The 18,453-nt window shown below is 34.0% G+C and overlaps 1 protein-coding gene and 1 long non-coding RNA gene across 2 annotated transcripts in view; one reads left to right on the top strand and one right to left on the bottom strand.

Moving 5' to 3' along the window:
• Positions 1–1,305: 1,305 nt before the first annotated feature.
• On the top strand, positions 1,306–2,399 carry LOC111085480. The gene is made up of 2 exons (XR_002610315.1): positions 1,306–1,421; positions 2,234–2,399. It is a non-coding gene; the product is annotated as an uncharacterized LOC111085480 (long non-coding RNA).
• A 5,897-nt stretch (positions 2,400–8,296) lies between these two features.
• LOC106458115 (multiple PDZ domain protein-like) overlaps positions 8,297–18,453 on the bottom strand; it is a gene marked incomplete at its 5' end in the record, with an annotated part of 16,694 nt that continues 6,537 nt past the window's right edge. Inside the window, 3 exons of the mRNA XM_013917573.2 lie at positions 8,297–9,567; positions 15,878–16,044; positions 17,378–17,497. Of these exons, the coding sequence (XP_013773027.2) occupies positions 9,285–9,567; positions 15,878–16,044; positions 17,378–17,497 (570 nt within the window). The remainder of the gene's footprint in view (positions 9,568–15,877; positions 16,045–17,377; positions 17,498–18,453) is intronic.

Below are 18,453 nucleotides of genomic sequence, written 5' to 3'. Positions count from 1 at the left end.
TCGATTGATGGGTTTCTCTCTCACACTTTCACACTACATGCTGGAGTCCCACAAGGTTCTGTGTTGTCTCCCCTTCTGTACATTCTCTATGTTGCTGATATGCCTTGTCTCCAGCCTCCTCTTCAATTGTTTCAATATGCTGATGACACAGCTTTGGTAAGCCCATTGTTCCACGATGTACACACTGAATAAGCTACTCCAGGCTGCTGTAAATTCTTTTTTGTATTGGTGTCACTGCTGGCGTCTATCCCTCAATGTCCCTAAGACACGAGCCATTCTTTTTGGTCAATCACGTCATAAGTTTGATGTCTGGGTCGACAATGTCCCAATCCTCCTTTCCAACTCCGTGACCTATCTTGGCATTGTCTTACTTGGAAACCATACATATCTGCCCTTTCTTCTAAGGTTTCTCATTGCCTTAATCTCCTCCATTCTCTCACTGGTACCTTCTCGGGCCTGAACCCTCCAATTCTATTATACACATACAAGACATTTATCAGACCCTGCTTAACCTATGGCCATACAGCCTGGATATCTGTTTCTCTGACCTTCTATTCTCATCTCCAGGTTTGGTGCGCCATGCCCTCCGGCTCGTCTTTGGTGTCAAACTCCCTAGTCCCACGTCTGACCTTTATCGCCACATTCTGTTACGCCTTGGACAGCTTCGCACTCGCTATGTAAATAACTGTTTTCGTGACCACAGTCTCATTTTATCCGATGTTCTCGCCACCACTGTGTACACTCCGAGAAGCATTTTGGCACCAGCTGATCACCTACTGAACCTCTATGTTACGTCCCTCTCAGCTGACAATCCCAACCATGTCGAGATGCCGATGTCCCCTCTTCCCCCATTTATCTATCCTGATTCCTAATACTCGCAATACCCGTTGCCAGTTCCCATACTATCTACCTTATGTGATATAGACTGATCAGTGTTTACCCATATTTGACCAGATTGTTTCCTCCATTTGCACATACCGCGTTTTCCCCATTTTTAGCCTCCTGTGCTGACTTGCACGCTTACCCTCCTATTATTCATTTTTACCATTTTTCTTTTTTCATTGCTTGGCCGATGAGAGGGCATAGCCTTTACCGGCCCGCCAGTCACTCCGGGATCGGAATAAAATAACGCATATATTGTTGTTGTTGATATTTCATTGGTGGTAGTGTCCACGGTCACTGATGAGGAGTGGAATTCTCCACAACTAGTCTGGCTCACAGGCAAACACGCAATTAAAGGATAGACCATTCGAAGCCTTTACTTGTTGTTAAACAACTCTATTCAAAGACTAGAAAAAGCTTTAGATAAAACCACCTAGTGAGCACAGGATTGCTCGATATTTTTAATATGGACTGTAACGAGTGGGAAAATAGAGCCGAGCTACAAATACCTATACATTCTACTGGGGTTGTTGCTTTTGGTTGTACTTCTAACATAGGCTATTAATATTAATTACTGTACAACAATGAACACAGTAATGTTTAGTCACTATTATCAACATGTTGAATAATTAAATGGTATCATAATTGAGTAATTCGCTAAAAGATTTTTTTTTTTTTACTCTTTACATTGGTATGAAATATTAAAACGACGTTAGTAACAAGATACTTTTGTAGCTGAAGAGCAGATCAATCATTTTGCTTTTTGCTAATAAACCTCAAACAACCATCTTAGGAAATTATTTCTCTTTGAAACAAACAATTACACCATATAATCCATTGAGAGTAAATCACAATTTATCTAATTAGATTTATATATACTTAAACTATAAAATGCAAAATAAACTTTATGATGTCACTCGGTATCAATTAAATTTGATATACAAACAACTTTCCTGCATAAATGTTTTAGTGTTAAAATTAGAAAATCCACTGTCTTATCTAGCCGATATGAAATACGCGATAAATAGAAACTAAATGGGCTAGATTAGGCATACTGATGAGGAATATTTCAGATCAGTAGTTACAATATAAGTTACATACATACTGTCATTACATAATTTGCTTAGCAAGACAGTTCCTGAAAGTCTAGAAGATATTCTGTTGTTATAACTCCTTGTAAGTATTGTAATACTCAAGTAGTTGTTTAAAATTAATTTACATAAAATTTGTATTTTTTGTTTGGAATCTTTATATCTACTGATAATTGTTTAAGTTTACATACAGAATATAAAGTAAGAATGCATTACTTTTTTACCCTAACTAATAATGTTGTTGCTGACGCTTTTTGCAGAAGCCTTTATCTAGGTAATTGGAGGTATAAACAGTAAAGAATGGGGGCCAGTTTCAAAAACTGAACTCTTCATGTTGGACGACGAAAGCATCAGAAAACCGAAAGAAATCCCTGTTCCTTTAACTGGCGTATCAGTAATTGTCATACCTCCAGTAGAAGATGTTTTACGAACTGGAAAATATAGTACAACTAATATTATTATCAAATATCCTTTCCAGATCTTAGGCTCAAGTTTTGAAGTAGAAAAGCTAGGGTTGTGAATTACTTAGGCTAAACATTAAACTGTTAGTTTTAATAACATAAAAATATAAGCTTTTTGATATTACCACAAACTAGCAAATTTTCAAAGGTTTGAGTGTTATTATTAATATAGTATTAAGGAGAAAAGGCCCTTCGTTAAAAACGTAAATTCTCTGTGAAATTATTCTGATTATAAGCATTTATTTGCATCACAGACGATTAGACTTTATGGTCTTATGAACATATTTGAAAGTTGAATAACTTAATTTAACTTTATCAACTAAGCCGTCCCTAATTTAGCAGTGTAAGACTAGAGGGAAGGCAGCTAGTCATCACCACCCACCGCCAACTCTTGGGCTACTCTTTTACCAACGAATAGTGGGATTGACCGTCACATTATAACGCCCCCACGGCTGAAAGGGCGAGCATGTTTTGGTGTGACGGGGATTCGAACCCGCGACCCTCGGATTGCGAGTCGAGCGCCCTAACCACCTGGCCATGCCGGGCCAGGTAAGAGTGAAGGATCACAGCGCTAAAAATCGGATTGTCGACACTCATGGTGAGCACAGCGCAGATAGCCCATGGTGTAGCTTTGTGCTTAACAATAAATAAACATACAATATTAATGGGCTAATGAGAAATATTACACAATATTCAAAGATAAATGTCATAATTATTATGTATTGATGGAATCGTAATAAAAAAAAATTCGTTAAAGTGATGAAGCTGTAAATAATCTGAAGTTAACGTTTTAGAATATAATTTAGGTCGTTCCTATTTCACTCTTGAGCCTAATCTAGGTACTCCCAGTTAGCTATAAAGCTTAATTTAAATACTCCCGAGCTAGAATATAATTTAGGTCGTTCCTATTTCACTCTTGAGCCTAATCTAGGTACTCCCAGTTAGCTATAAAGCTTAATTTAAATACTCCCGAGCTAGAATATAATTTAGGTCGTTCCTATTTCACTCTTGAGCCTAATCTAGGTACTCCCAGTTAGCTATAAAGCTTAATTTAAATACTCCCGAGCTAGAATATAATTTAAATACCAGTGAAGCTGCATTATTTTAGAGTTTGACTGAGCTAATTGTATAAGGTGGGTAGATAGATGACCATGAACTATAGCTGCAATTAAAGAGTAGTCTAGATACTCATGAACTAGTTGTAAATGGTAATCTTAATACTTCTGAATTAGTTGTATATGGTAATCTAGATATTCATGAATTAGTTGTAAATGGTAATCTTTATACTTCTGAATTAGTTGTATATGGTAATCTAGATATTTCTGAATTAGTTGTAAATGGCAATGTAGATGCTCCTAGGCTAGTTGCAAATGGTAATCTTGTTACTCCTGAATAGATGTAAATGGTAATCTAGATACACCTGAATTAGTTGTAAATGGTAATCTTGTTACTCCTGAATTAGATGTAAATAGTAAGCTAGATACTCCTGAATTAGTTTTAAATGATAATATATATATAATCCTGAACTAGTTGTAAATGGTAATCTAGATATTATAATGCTAGTTGCAAATTGTAATCTAGTTGTCCCTAAACTAGTTATAAATCGTAATTTAAATACTTCTGAATTAGTTGTAAATGGTGATCTAGATACTTCTGAAATAAGTCTAAATGGTAATCTAGATACTCCTGGACCACTTGTAAATGGTAATCTACATATTCCTGAACTAGTTGTAAATGGTAATCTACATATTCCTGAACTAGTTGTAAATGGTAATCTACATATTCCTGAACTAGTTGTAAATGATAATCTAGATACCCCTGAACTAGTTGTAAATGATAATCTAGATACCCCTGAACTAGTTGTAAATGATAATCTAGATACCTCTGAACTGGTTGTAAATGATAATCTAGATAATCCTGAACTAGTTGTAAATACAGATCTAGATACTCCCAATCTTATTGTAAGTAGATCTTTTTACTTTTTTATTCACTTGTGAATTAACCTAGAATTTTTTCTGGTTATATCCATTATTAGTTTCTATGCTACTTACTCGTGGTTTTATGTTAGTAACATTTTCTACCTGCCTGAATAACGGCAACAAGAATGATTTTGTCTAGTTTTTGCTCGATGACGTGGTGATTAGTCAAACCTTTTATCCTCTTACAAGATTTTGCTGACATTTTGATTTTTTGTTTACCTTGACGTCCTTATCCCATAATAGTTGATATTACACAAATCTTAAACCAGTTTATCGTTAGAGAACAAAATTGGAAGCTACATAAAATGATTATTCATTAATGATATTTTAAAGAAAAGAACTTTCTCTGAACATGACTTTCCTCTTTTGACAGAAATTCAACAGATACATAAGCCAATTACAGTTTTCAAAAAACACTTTTAACGCAAGTACGTTGGAAAAGAAGTTTTCTGTCAAAGTAATAAACTTTGATGAGCAGCATCTCTCTAAAGCAGTGCCTAAAAAAAAAAAAAAACTTACAAACTTTAACCATAAATTTTCTTATCTATCATCATTTTCCCAAAATTTGCTTTAAGCTTTGAAATATATTTTACGAATTTGTGCTCAATCAAGTTTTATTGGATGATATATGCTATTTTCAAAAAACAACAGGATTGTTTGATTTTTCATATTGTAAATATAGAATCATCTTTGGTGATCGAAGCAAGCCAAAACAATGAGCTTGCCAAAAGTGTTCAGACTCCTTCAGTACGTGGTAAAATGCACTTAGCATGCTCAATGAGCATCAGTATAAAGCCATAACAGATATGTAGAATAGTAGTGTCAAAGTGTTTGCTAGATAACAAAACGTCGTGAGAGAGATGGGTAACATACGTGGTTGTAGGTAGGGAAATCAATATATTAAATGAACGTGGTACTTTATATTGTACGAACTACTACATTTCCAACCTTTTAAAATGCATTAATGCTGGTCAAAATGCTGTTGAAGGGTAGAAAACACCTAGTTGTTATGATAGTGGAAAAAATACCGCCAATCTTTATATAAATTACAATCAGATTTATTGAATTAAGTGTCACAACGTGAGAACAAGTGCTATTTATGAAGTCTTGTAATGTGCTCGCCAAGAAGTGAAGGTTTTAGAAGGGCTAGGGTCCACTTCTGGTACTGTTTTGTTTTATATAAGACCCATCAGAACTGGAACCTTGGTTGTGAATCGTTAAATTGTGAATCTTGGCGATTGTTGCTAACTCTATGGAGCTATGAAACTATTTGACTTTATTTCGGGGTGGTGGCTCTATATGATTCCGTAAGCAAGCACACAAAAACGAATAATTAATTCATCATTGTGTTGTTCCAACTTTGAAGGATTGTGGTGAGGGTGTTCTGGCATGGGGCGTAGGACTTATCTAAGAAATGTCTGCACCTTTAAATGTAATTGGACACAGATATATATATATATATATATATATTAAACGACCACTCTCTTGGTACTATGGCGGGGTTTTATCGCCAATGCGATATTCCAGAGGTATGATGATGCCTCTACTCTAAGGCATGTATAATACATGCTTGATTTAAAAGCAACGAAATGAATGTCTTTAAATAACCTAAACAGTCCAGTTTGTATCCAGTAGAATACCTTTTAAACCGTCAGAAGAGAATATTTTGAAAGTCTTCTGGTTGTTGAGTGACTAAGCCTTTGAAACAACAATGACATAAACTTCACCAGATACCCCTGGAAACTGACAAACTTCATACTTCACAAAACTGCACTAGACAGCCTCAGAAATTAGCTGACACAGCATACTTCACAAAATTTCACCAGAAACTAGCTGACACAGCATGTTTCACAAAACTTCACCAGAAACCACTTGGGATCTAGCTCACAGTATGCTTTACATAGCTTCACCAGAAATTAGCTGACACAGCATACTTCACAAAACTTCACCAGAAACTAGCTGACACAGCATGTTTCACAAAACTTCACCAGAAACCCCTTGGAATCTAGCTCACAGTATGCTTCACATAGCTTCACCAAAAATTAGCTGACGCAGCATACTTCACAAAACTTCACCAGCAACTAGCTGACACAGCATATTTCACAAAATTTCATCAGAAACTCATTGGAATCTAGCTCACAGTATGCTTCACATAGCTTCACCAGAAATTAGCTGACACAGCACACTTCACAAAACTTCACCAGAAACTAGCTGACACAGCATGTTTCACAAAACTTCACCAGAAACCCCTTGGAATCTAGCTCACAGTATGCTTCACATAGCTTCACCAGAAATTAGCTGACACAGCACACTTCACAAAACTTCACCAGAAACTAGCTGACACAGCATGCTTCACAAAGCTTCACCAGAAACTAAATGACACAGCATGCTCCATAAAACTTTATCACAAACCCCGCAAACAAGCTAACATCATGCTTTACATATAGCAGAAATTATTCAAACAACATCCTATGCTACACAGTATTAGAGTAGTGGCCACTAGTGCCCTGTCTATGGCTCCTTTGGCTGGGAAATTAATATCTCACATTAAATTTTCATGTTGCCTTATTAGTCTGATATATAAAAGATGTTATGGTTGCATGTATGCTTTAAACATGGATTAAAATAGAAGATAAATATGTGTCATATTGTCGTATTCAAAGATCTTAAAATTTTGTGAACCAATAAAATCTAGAAATCATGTTAAGATTCATGTACACTTTTACTCGTATGTAAAAAATAGTAGCATATGATGTATGCTAGAAAACATGATTAAGCTAAACATCCTATCAAAAAGTTCGTAATACTTCTTGAAATTTTCCGTATAATAAAACAATTCTTAGTCTATACTCATTGACGTCTTCTGAATAACAGGTGCTGAAAGTACTCATAATTGTTACTTATGTAGCAGTCTTTCAGATTGTTTGCATTTTTTCGTCTGTATACATGTATCAACTTTTAAAGTTTAGAGATGGCTTGAGCGGGTAACAAAGAAAACAAACGTTTAATTAAATGACCATTAGGTACTGATGATGACAAAACCTTGTTGAAACGCTGTTAAACTTGTAATAAACGTTTCTCCTTTACCCATTCAAACCGTTTCTAAACCTTATTAATCACAAAATTGGTTGCTCGTCATCTCAATTTTGATTCTAATATGCGTGTTCATCATGACCGGTAGATAGTCAGATCACTTCGGCTACATATTTGCAAATCAACTTTCAAAATATATTTTAATTTTATTTTAAATAGCTTATTAAAAATATTGCAGTATTTATATTTTAGTATTATATAATTTAAATTTTTCTTAACTAAAAAATGGAAAATATATAATATACACTCCACTGCTATGTGAAGCCTACTTATGTTTTCTTGATTTGCCCTTGTCCAGGGTTACTGATAAGGGGTGGAATTCCCTGAAACTCGATGACAAGTGGTAAATCGAATGACAAATTGGATTCATATTTATTTTCAGTACTTCCCAATTACATATAGGCTTGATATTTTTTGATGATATCAATTTAGTCCTGATGCAAAATGATAAAAACCCTATAACCCGAGCGCTTTCGAAAGATGAACCTTTCTTCTTCAATAGCAAACAGTGTGTATCATTTTGTATCAAGACTTCTTGAAACTATGTGTTTTTCTGACATCATGAATTTAGTCCTGATAATATTTTTTGTACTATACTTATGTTCTTTTGGAAGTTATAGGAAAATGATTCTGTGACAATACGTCAAATAGGGATATTAAGATTCAACAAATATTGTAAGCTACTATGGCCTATGATAGGAAACAGTTCAGTTAACACAAATTATTTTTTATTGGATATATTATTAAGCGTATTGTTTTCAAACAATACGCAAAAATACATTAAGTTCTTATTTATTTGAAACAAATTATAATTATTAGATGTAAATTAATCTCGACCAAATATTTTGTGGACAAAATATTACACTATTCCGTACTTGACAAAATAAACAGTGTCGTCATATTGGAAGAAAGATGAGGTTATTTTTCACTTGTAATTAACTCTCAGTCGTATCTTGTGTGTGTGATTTACAGCGAGAATTCGACAGCTTGAATCGGCAAAATAAAGTATCAAAAGATGAATACTGATGTTTATCAAATAAGGTTGAGAATGATATGATATACAATATGGAAAAATATAAAGTCCAAGACGAAAGGAATTGTTTTTGTTTTTCAAAACAGTTCCTCAACAAATTTTCGGTCATTTCACAACCTAGAAAATTACGTAAATACTGAATCGAATTTTAGTAGACACTATTCAGAAATTTTGTACCACATATCACGCAAGTTGGATTAATTTCACCTAGAGAATGAAAATAACGGTGATACCCCTCCGGATCAGAAAGGCTGTAGATACGTTGTTCCGTTTATTAAACAAAAAGGAAATTGTCTCGTCTCGAAAAGACGGAGAAAAGCAGTTTACTTATAATTATGTGACATTATATACATACATGGTTATATAACAAACAGCTGAGTACATATTAAGACACATGTTTTTACTTTATGTAGGTTTTCCATTTTCAACAAGGTGTCACGACAACCAGTTACCGCTGTCAAGTTGTTGAGCTGCCGAAACTTGGATTTAATTAACAAAATTTTGAAAAGGGTTACTATTTGTTGATTTCGAATATTAATTATTTAGCGACACTTGTGCTATAGTCAAATATACTAATTTTTGACGTCTAATACCTGATTTTCAAATCTTTTATCGGGATATTGAAATTCTACATTTTCATTGTGTTGGTCTTAGCCATCAATATATTTAATCCAGCACTTGATTGGACGGATTTTATCTTCATACAATGTCGACTATTTTGGAGACTAAGAAATATTTCATGCCCCTAGAAGCTTGTTACGTGAATGCTAGGTAACAGTGGACTCTTGGAATCATTCGTTTTGAAATCATCAACGTCTTGGTTACTGTAGTCTTCATCGTCGTTTTGATTATCGGTAACGGCAATATATTTATTTTCGCCGACGATACTCAGTCTATAACGATGAACACTGGAGTTTGGACTGTTTTCTCGGGACGAGATGGCGCTATACTCACCACGAAGAATGTCAATTGTATTGGTAGGAGGCGTTGAAAATTCTATTGCACAACTGTCTTTAGTTGCAGGTAGGCTGGAAAATGGAAATACTAACTGTATAATAAAACTGATGAAATTCATTGTCCTAAATATTTTGTTAAAATAATACAAAGTACGAACACTATTTTAAATTTTTGTATGGGGGTGTCTTCCAACCCTCGTAGTGAATATTTTACGTGCATGGCGTTTTGAGTTGTCTACTCGCCAAAGTAAACCGTTATTTACGTAGATTCATTGTGGTGAGTAAAAAAAAAGAGTTAAAACATCATGGATGTAATATATACTCCACCATTATATGAGGCCTAGGCTTATTGTTTCGATTTGCCCTTGTACAAGGTTACTGAAGAGGGGTGGAATTCCCCGAATAAAGTGGGCAGTATACTAGTGATGCAAGTAAATAACCCTGAAAGAATTTGCATAAAATGTTTTGAGGCGAATTGACTTGTTTGTTTGTTGTTAAGCGCAAAGCTACACAATGGAATATCTGTGTTTTACCCATCACGGGTGTTATAAACTCCCAGACGAGTGGGACAAAAAGTGCTAAATTACAGTTTACAACAACTTCAGTTCTTGATTCTGATGCTTATTTGAAGGATTAAATTACTTTCTTGACAGTAACTGCTAGAAAACGATTTTGTATAATTACCTGTGACTTCAAGTTGACAAGGATGACAGGAAAGTATAATTTGCTGCATGCAAAGATGTTGAATAATTAAAGATATTTTTAAGAATATCTGATTTTGAATAGAATCACAGGAATAACTTAACGTTACTCCAACAAGTAGAAGCTTGAACGTCCTTTATTTGAAACTTTAAATCAATACATTCAGAAACGGAAATATGCCGTTTACTTCATTTCCTAAAATGAGCTTGATAAATAAATATTAAAAGAAGCTATCAGTAAAGAAAGTCAGTCTTGGTATGCATTGATAAATAATAGATAATTAATGTAATTTGTCTCAGAAACCGGGAGAAGAAGGGAAGGCAAAATTGTTTTTTATTTTTCTAACCGTAATTATGTAAACCAAAACAGTAACTACAAAACTCCCCCTATTTAATATGATCAAACTTCACACCATTTATTACAAAAAATTGCATTGTAATTCGGAGAAAAGATCGTTACTATAGCAATAAAAGGTAGTAACTGCCTTTGGAGAATGCAACAAATATAGACTTTTCAGATCAAAATAAACTATAATCACGCACGTACGCAAGGGGGGTTTGGCTGAACCTCCTATTTTTGTGATGTAAAAGAATTATGTTTATATAGTTATAGCGCAGCTGCTTATAGTATTCAACGTTTTCTACATAGTCTACATTCTTCTGATGAAGCATTAGCATATTTTGGCTTGAAATAGTCGAAAGCCCCAGATCCCCGTAACATCAGCATGCTTTGTATGCTGATTGTGCTTCGTATAATATATGTTGGCTTTTGATCTCACAAAACAGAATCCCCCTTTCAAACAATATTCAAACAGGGCTGATAATAACAAGATGACAAAATTCTGAAGTTTGTTATCAAAACGTTTTATATATTTTTTAACAGAAGAGGTCGCTTTGTATGATAAATATAACTCCATGAGGTATTTGAGTTTTCAAGTACAAAAATAAGTCAGTCACTCAAAGAGGACTTTCGTGGTGAATGCTATAACAAACCAGAAAACTTGTCATTAATAAAATGTTTTCTTTATCGGAAAAAGTATAAGTTAGTGTTTAACGAATTTACAAAGAGAATGTCAGTTAGGCAGTTATTTACAAACGATGGCTTGAACGATTTTAAAACAAAATTCACTTTTTATCGGTCCCCCAGTGTCACAGCGGCATGTCTGCAGACTTACAACGCTAGAATCCGGGTTTCGATACCCGTAGTGGGCAGAGCACAGACAGTCCATTGTGTAGCTTTGTGCTTAATTACAAACAAACAAACTTTTTATCGAAACTACAGTATCGTTATATCTCTTTAAAAAAGTTAAATTTTTATGAGTGTTTAAGATTTAAATTTAACTTTGAAGGTTTATCACTTAATGCAAAAACTGAAAATACTCTTGCCAAGTCTGAATCTGAACTACGTAACGAATGGCGTGCAAATACAAACGGTCAATAATAACAGTATTGAATTAAATGATGGGAAAAATAATAGAAACATTTTCTCAAATTATAAACATTTATCAAACAAAAGTCATTTATATGATTTAGTTGAAGTAAAAATTAAAAAAAGAAAAACTGTCCGAACATAAAATAAGCGTTGTTGTAAAAACACCATAGACATTAAGAAGTCATTCGGAAAGTGTGCCAAGACAATTTTCTCTTTCAATTTGTTGTTCAGTTTTGATCGTTTATCACACAGGAATATAAACAATACCCACACCATCGGGCTGGGGTTAATATTTATACCTGTTTTACATGTACCTTTACACCATAGTTAAATTTCATACATATTTCAATTGTCACAAGTTTACCAAATTTAAATGTCTTGATATTCATTGTGCTGTGTACTTTGAGGATAGTGACGGGAAGAGCAGCCTCGGGTTAGGCTTAAATCACTCAAACTAGAGCTCCACTTATTTCTCTTTCTTCAATTCTAATTTTCATTTTAGTTGTCCTGCTTTTAATATGATCTGTCTTGAATCGGTCAAGCGTGTACTATAACTAATTCAGCGTGTGTCATTACGTAATCCTTTTCTGTTGTTTTGATTAGTTTCTAGCTGATCTATGCCGAGGGACTGTAATTTCTTGGACTTGTTTTCTTACAATTACTGTTGATATGGGATCTTTTGGCATTGCTGCTTCTACTACTTCGTTTTTATTTGATCCCAATAAGAATCCTTCTGGGTTTAGTTCTTTTTATGGAATTTTTCGGCCTAAACGTTTTCCTTCTTATCAAGAAGAATTCAACATAGAACCACAACGTCGTATCAGAAAAAAAGAAAAACTCTAAGCAGGAGAAGTCCATAAAAAAGAACTACTTCCAGATTAAAGCACTGCCAGAACCAACCCTTAAAGAAAAACTGTAAAGTATCTTCTGCTTCCCCTAGTCTCTCAGGCCAGATTGCTGTGGATCTTTTTACTTTGTAAATACGCACAGTTCTTTTCCATTTTAACGATTTCTTGTTAAGTAATTATAAGAATTTGCACACTTCTGATAAAAGAGTTAGCACACAGGATCAAACACAAAAGCTGAAATGAATTAATAAAAAATAGTTGACTATTCTCCTGAAAAATAATTGTCAACTATTCGAAAGCGCTAGAATTTCCACACTTTTCAGATAATGCTTTTTCAGTGTTATTGTCGAAATTAGTGATTGGGAAGTTTAGATTGTTTGTTTGTTTGTTTTTTTTTAATTTCGCGCAAAGCTACACGAGGGCTATCTGCGCTAGCCGTCTCTAATTTAGCAGTGTAAGACTAGAGGGAAGGCAGCTAATCATCACCACCCACCGCCAACTCTTGGGCTACTCTTTTACCAACGAATAGTGGGATTGACCGTCACATTATAACGCCCCCACGGCTGAAAGGGCGAGCATGTTTGGTGGGTCGGGGATTCGAACCCGCGACCCGCAGATTGCGAGTCGAGCACCCTAACCACCTGGCCATGCCGGGCCACGGGAAGTTTAGAACTAGCACTTAAAGCCAAATAGGGCTGGATTTTAGGAAAAAATTAATTTCGCGCGTTTGTGAACTTTAAAATTGAAAGTTCGGATTTATTATGTCCAATACCACACTGAAGTTTGGGAATAATCTTGGTTTTATTTCACCAAACCATAGTTGGGAAAATACATAATAAAACTTCTAGTCTAGAAGTGATTTTTTTGTGTGTGATAAAAGATCCAACTTATAAGACTGAAGACATGCTATAAGATACACGGAGTACAATTGTATTTTTGGTGTGTGTAAGATTTCGTTATTGTTTTTTTCGGTTTACATTACTGAGTGTAAGTGTTCGATTGTATTTCACTTAAATGCAGAGGTAGTTTCAGGTGTTCCATGTACGATGGAATGCTTAATTCTCATGCTAATATCTAACAACTCCTTCTCCATTCTACTTAATGCTGATGTTCTTCATGTGTGCGTATGAGAGAGAGAAGGCGGAGGTCTAGAAACACACATTATTACTGTGGATAACATCATTAATGCTGAAGTTAAAAAAAAATAGAAGATTAGTCGATGATTTTAATATTGAAAACAAAAGTACCCAAGTAGATTTATTGTTGCCTACTGATCACTATTAGATCCTTCAGTGAACATCGTAATGTTTTCGTTCACGTTAACAAGTTCTGATACCATCTGAACCTGTTAAAATTATTCCAATGCCTATATCTATTACGTTAACGTCTATGAAATGTTTATTTTTGTGAAATCTCATTATATTCGATATCATTCTAAAAAAAGAAACCAAAATCTTCAGACTCGTGGTCTTGAGAAAAAATCTTGGAAACAAGGTTCTTCTTCACTGTATTTTTATTTATGAATCCTTGATTTTGTTTATGTCATCTATCAGAAGTGCATACCTAGGAATCCCGTCACCAAACATGCTCGCCCTTTCAGACGTGGGAGCGTTATAATGTTACGGTCAATCCCACTTTCTGTTGTTACTATAGTAGCTTAAAAATTGGCAGTGGATGGTATTGATTAGTTGCCTTCCCTCCAGTCTTTCACTGCTAAATTAGGGACGGTTAGCGCAGGTGGCCCTCGAGTAGCTTTGCGCGAAATTCAACAAACAAACAAACAAAAAAAAAGGGTATAGGAAGACAACATTTAATAGGAAGATATTAAAATGTTTTCTTTGAGGAGAGGAATTGACTTTTCTTGATGACTACATATTTTTTAGGTTAGATTTGCATATTGGGAAGCAGTCTTCTCTTGACAGTAGTGTAGTTTTCACTAGTGAACGAGTAATATATACTTGAAGTGATATACGGAGAGCTACGATAACTAATATAGGTTATTCTACTTTTCTGCTTATACTTGAAAATTTGCAATGTTCTAATGGGGATAAATATTTTTATTTTTAATGTTGTTTTTCTTTCAGGATTTTTTAAAGGAGCTCCTATATGAAATTCGTCAGTTCGTATATTACCTAGTTAGTTTTCTAACGTTTATTTGTTTTAAAGCCGTGGTGGAATTCTGGATGCAACAGACTGGTTTGTTTATGTTACAAGACTAATAAGTCTTGTTTCTCAAGACTTAAACAAGGTTATTCTGAATTTCTATGAAATGCCTTTTCCTTCATTAAAATACACTCTTTCAACGAGTTTAAGGAAATTTTCTGCTTTTTATGAAGTTAGAAGTCTTTTGGTAATGGTTAACATTGTTTTCTTATGCAATTTGTTTCCTTCTAAAATATGTGTACTAAAGCTTATGCTATTATTATTATTATAGAAAAAAAACCCAGCATTTCAGCCAAATCATATACACGCTTTTATTTGGGGGAGGTGGGAGTCTCCTGAAGAACTCTGGAAATATCTTACAGACACGATTAGTGTGTTAATTCCCTCCAAAGAGCTTTTCTTCAGTGTCTGGGTAGCTTTTGAACATGAATCAAGGACCAGTTTTATAACTCTCTCTTACATTGTTTATTTTATAATTCTCTCCAACATTGTATATCTTATAACTCTCTCCTACATTGTTTATTTTGTAACTCTCTTCTACATTGTTTGTTTTATGACTCTCTCCTACACTGTTTGTTTTATAACTCTCTCCTACTTTGTTTGCTTTATAACTCTCTCCTACACTGTTTATTTTATAACTCTCTCCAACATTGTATATCTTGTAACTCTTTCCTGTGTTCTTTGTTTTATAACTCTCTCCTTCATTGTTTGTTTTATAACTCTTTCCTGTGTTCTTTGTTTTATAACTCTCTCCTACATTGTTTGTTTTATAACTCTCTCCTACATTGTATATTTTGTAACTCTCTCCTACATTATTTGTTTTATAACTCTCTTCAATGTTTTATATTTTGTAACTCTCTCCTACATTGTATATTTTGTAACTGTCTCCTACATTATTTATTTAATAACTCCGTCCAACATTGTATATTTGTGACTCTCTCCTGTGTTGTTTGTTTTGTAACTTACACCTACATTGTTTTTTTTCTCTGTATTTGATTTTATTATTTTTCGATCACGTTCAGTATTTAACTGTCTTTGAACTTGTTTTGTGGCTTGTTTAAGCCAGGAATTTCGACGTATACCAAAACAACAAAAAGTAAATACGCTTAACTTCGGCAAAACCATAGATATCATTCATAGGTGTAGACAAAACGTTGAGTGGCGTGTCTATATTATTTATACAATATAAGTTGTAATTTTATATTATTTATTTATATTTTACCTATCTCTACTCGTACCTTGGTCGTTGAATTTGAAGTTTTTCTTTCGTATTCCCGGTGTAAGCTGACCAAGTAGATGTGCGCGTGCGTGATGAATACTGAGCCTTTCTTCGCGCCCATTCCTGAATAACCGCAGTTTGTCTTGGCACACGTCCCAAAAGTAATACAATTGCGGCATCCATGTTCTAGAAGAAAAAAATATTTGTATAGAAAGTTGATTCAAACTAACAAAAAAAAAAGATGAATTAATTATTTGCCCTGTGATTTATACTGTAAATTCATTATATTTAATATTTATCTTAGGTAATAAACCATATGTTCAGTTTTATAGCAATGTTTCGAGTTTAATTAGATAACTATTACATAAGTGGTCCTGTTTAGCAAATAATTAAGTTGAAAAGAACTGGTGAGTGTTCAAGGTTGGATGCATGAAAATGATTCTGTACCCTTAAAATGTCTTTTGTACTTCAAACAAAGTAAAGAACTTGTAAAAATGTTCACGTCGTTGAAGAAAATACGTACAAAATTGTATATACGGTTTTTCTTTTATTATTCACATACTCTGCATTGTCACCATTCTACACTGTTTGCAAACACATTACATTAACATTCAAAGACTTGACTCGAAAGACGTTGCTAGGAGACGTTTCTAATTGACGAGCTATACTGATAAAAGGAAACAGCAGGTAGATAACAGTGGAAGGAAAACTTTATAGAAAAGCAGCTTTTACATTGTATTATAATTTGCCAATAAACTAGAATACTTGACAGTACTTAAAATAAAATGAAGCACATACAAATATATTTGTTGTAAGAAGAACTTGTTACTTTCGAGTGAACATAACTGGAAAGGGGGATTTGGAGGGAATAATCAAGCTTATGTCAATATTACGTGACACCAAAAATGGTGTCTATGTTAAGTCTTCATAGCTAAGTCTACACGCTAGTATAAGCAACAACTAATAGGAGACTCACAACAGAGAGCCTGTGGGATGACAGAATTGTGGCTCGTGTTAATGGGATTAAATATAAGGTGTTTCTGACAGATTAAAGCTTTAGTAAATGACGAGGTTTCTCTGGCTACGTCATAGCACTTAGTAACGAGATTTTTATGACAGGTAAAAATATTCAACAGATGGCTAGAAGAAAACGTTCATTGATTTATTAAATACTTAAAAACTAAATACGTACTCTATGAAGTTTGCTTATACTAATATTCAGAAGTTCATTACTGATCAGAAAACAATAAAAAAATCAATGTGTAGTTTTTTATTAGCATGAAAAACCCGGAAAACACAGCTTAGTTGATGTTATATATTGCAGCGGGGTACTGAAGAAGGGAATTTTTTAGGGAATACTCAATGTTTTGTCAACTTGATATGAAACCAAAAATGGCGTCTCTGTTAAATTTTCTTAGCTACTTATTTTCTATTTTCACTTGTAGTTAAAGCTGCCATCTAGGGATTATATGATGTAATGAGATAATTCGAAATAAAGTTAAAAAGTATAGCAACAGACCTGTAACATTTGAGCAACTTCTTTTTGGTTACATTCTGCCACATTTTGTCCATTGATTTCCAAAATTTGATCTCCCTGCATAACACTTCGACCTTGTTGAGCTGCTATACTACCAGGATGCTGAGTAGAAATTTATACATTCATAATGACCATTAAAATATTCTTGAAAAAAATATTCAAGATTGTATAATATGTATACATGTTATTTGTTAGTATTAACAACACGACAATTTACTAGTTTCGTGTACATTTTTCTGAACGTAGGATTTCATTCCTACATCATTATCACTTTGTGGATAACATAATTAAACAACTTGTCTGGTATGATGCCATTTTGTGATGAACTATACAATTAACTTACCTACTTCAGCGCCATCTGGACATATCACATTACTAAGTAGCTGCATCAATAGGTTAAGTAAGTATTTTCATTGTTAAGTATTTCTTATTCAATAAATTGTGATATTTCTCTTTTTTAATTAAAAATATGACAGTTTACAAAGTTTATTATTCAACGTCAAATTTTCAAATTTGCTATGTTATATTAATAAACAGAAACCACGATACAGTTTGATTTTATTTTTTCAATTTGATGTGCTGATTTTTCTCTAATAGAGAAAAATATAGAGAAAAATAATTTTGTATTTGGCATTATATAACTACGTAAAGTTTTAAGAAAATTAATATAGAATCTTTCAAGTTCACAAAACTATCCTAAATATATAAAAGATCATTTCATATCAGCCGTAAAAATTATTTAAGTTGCCTTGATTCATGTGTATTTCATAATAAATATGATACATTTGTCTAGTATTGCAGGCTGGCAGATTGTGAAAGTTGCGTACTATTTGGTACTGTTACGACAGCGGAAGTCACGTGACGCTGGTAACACGTGATGATATTCTAGAAGGATCGGGGAACCTCACGAACGTCCCAGCGTTTGCTAGACGCCCTCTATTTTAATATATTAGTCCGGCAAATAAAGCGGAGAAGAGAAGTGACGGCATAGATAATTGCAGACAGGCAGAGATAGAGACGAATAATTGAGTCAAGCGCGGTAATGACCCAAAGTAAAC

Source organism: Limulus polyphemus, unplaced genomic scaffold, assembly GCF_000517525.1.
Source record: "Limulus polyphemus unplaced genomic scaffold, Limulus_polyphemus-2.1.2 Scaffold418, whole genome shotgun sequence".
NCBI lineage: Eukaryota > Metazoa > Arthropoda > Merostomata > Xiphosura > Limulidae > Limulus > Limulus polyphemus.
The sequence above is the reverse complement of the archived record's forward strand: the minus strand, read 5'-3'. Positions and strand labels throughout refer to the sequence as shown.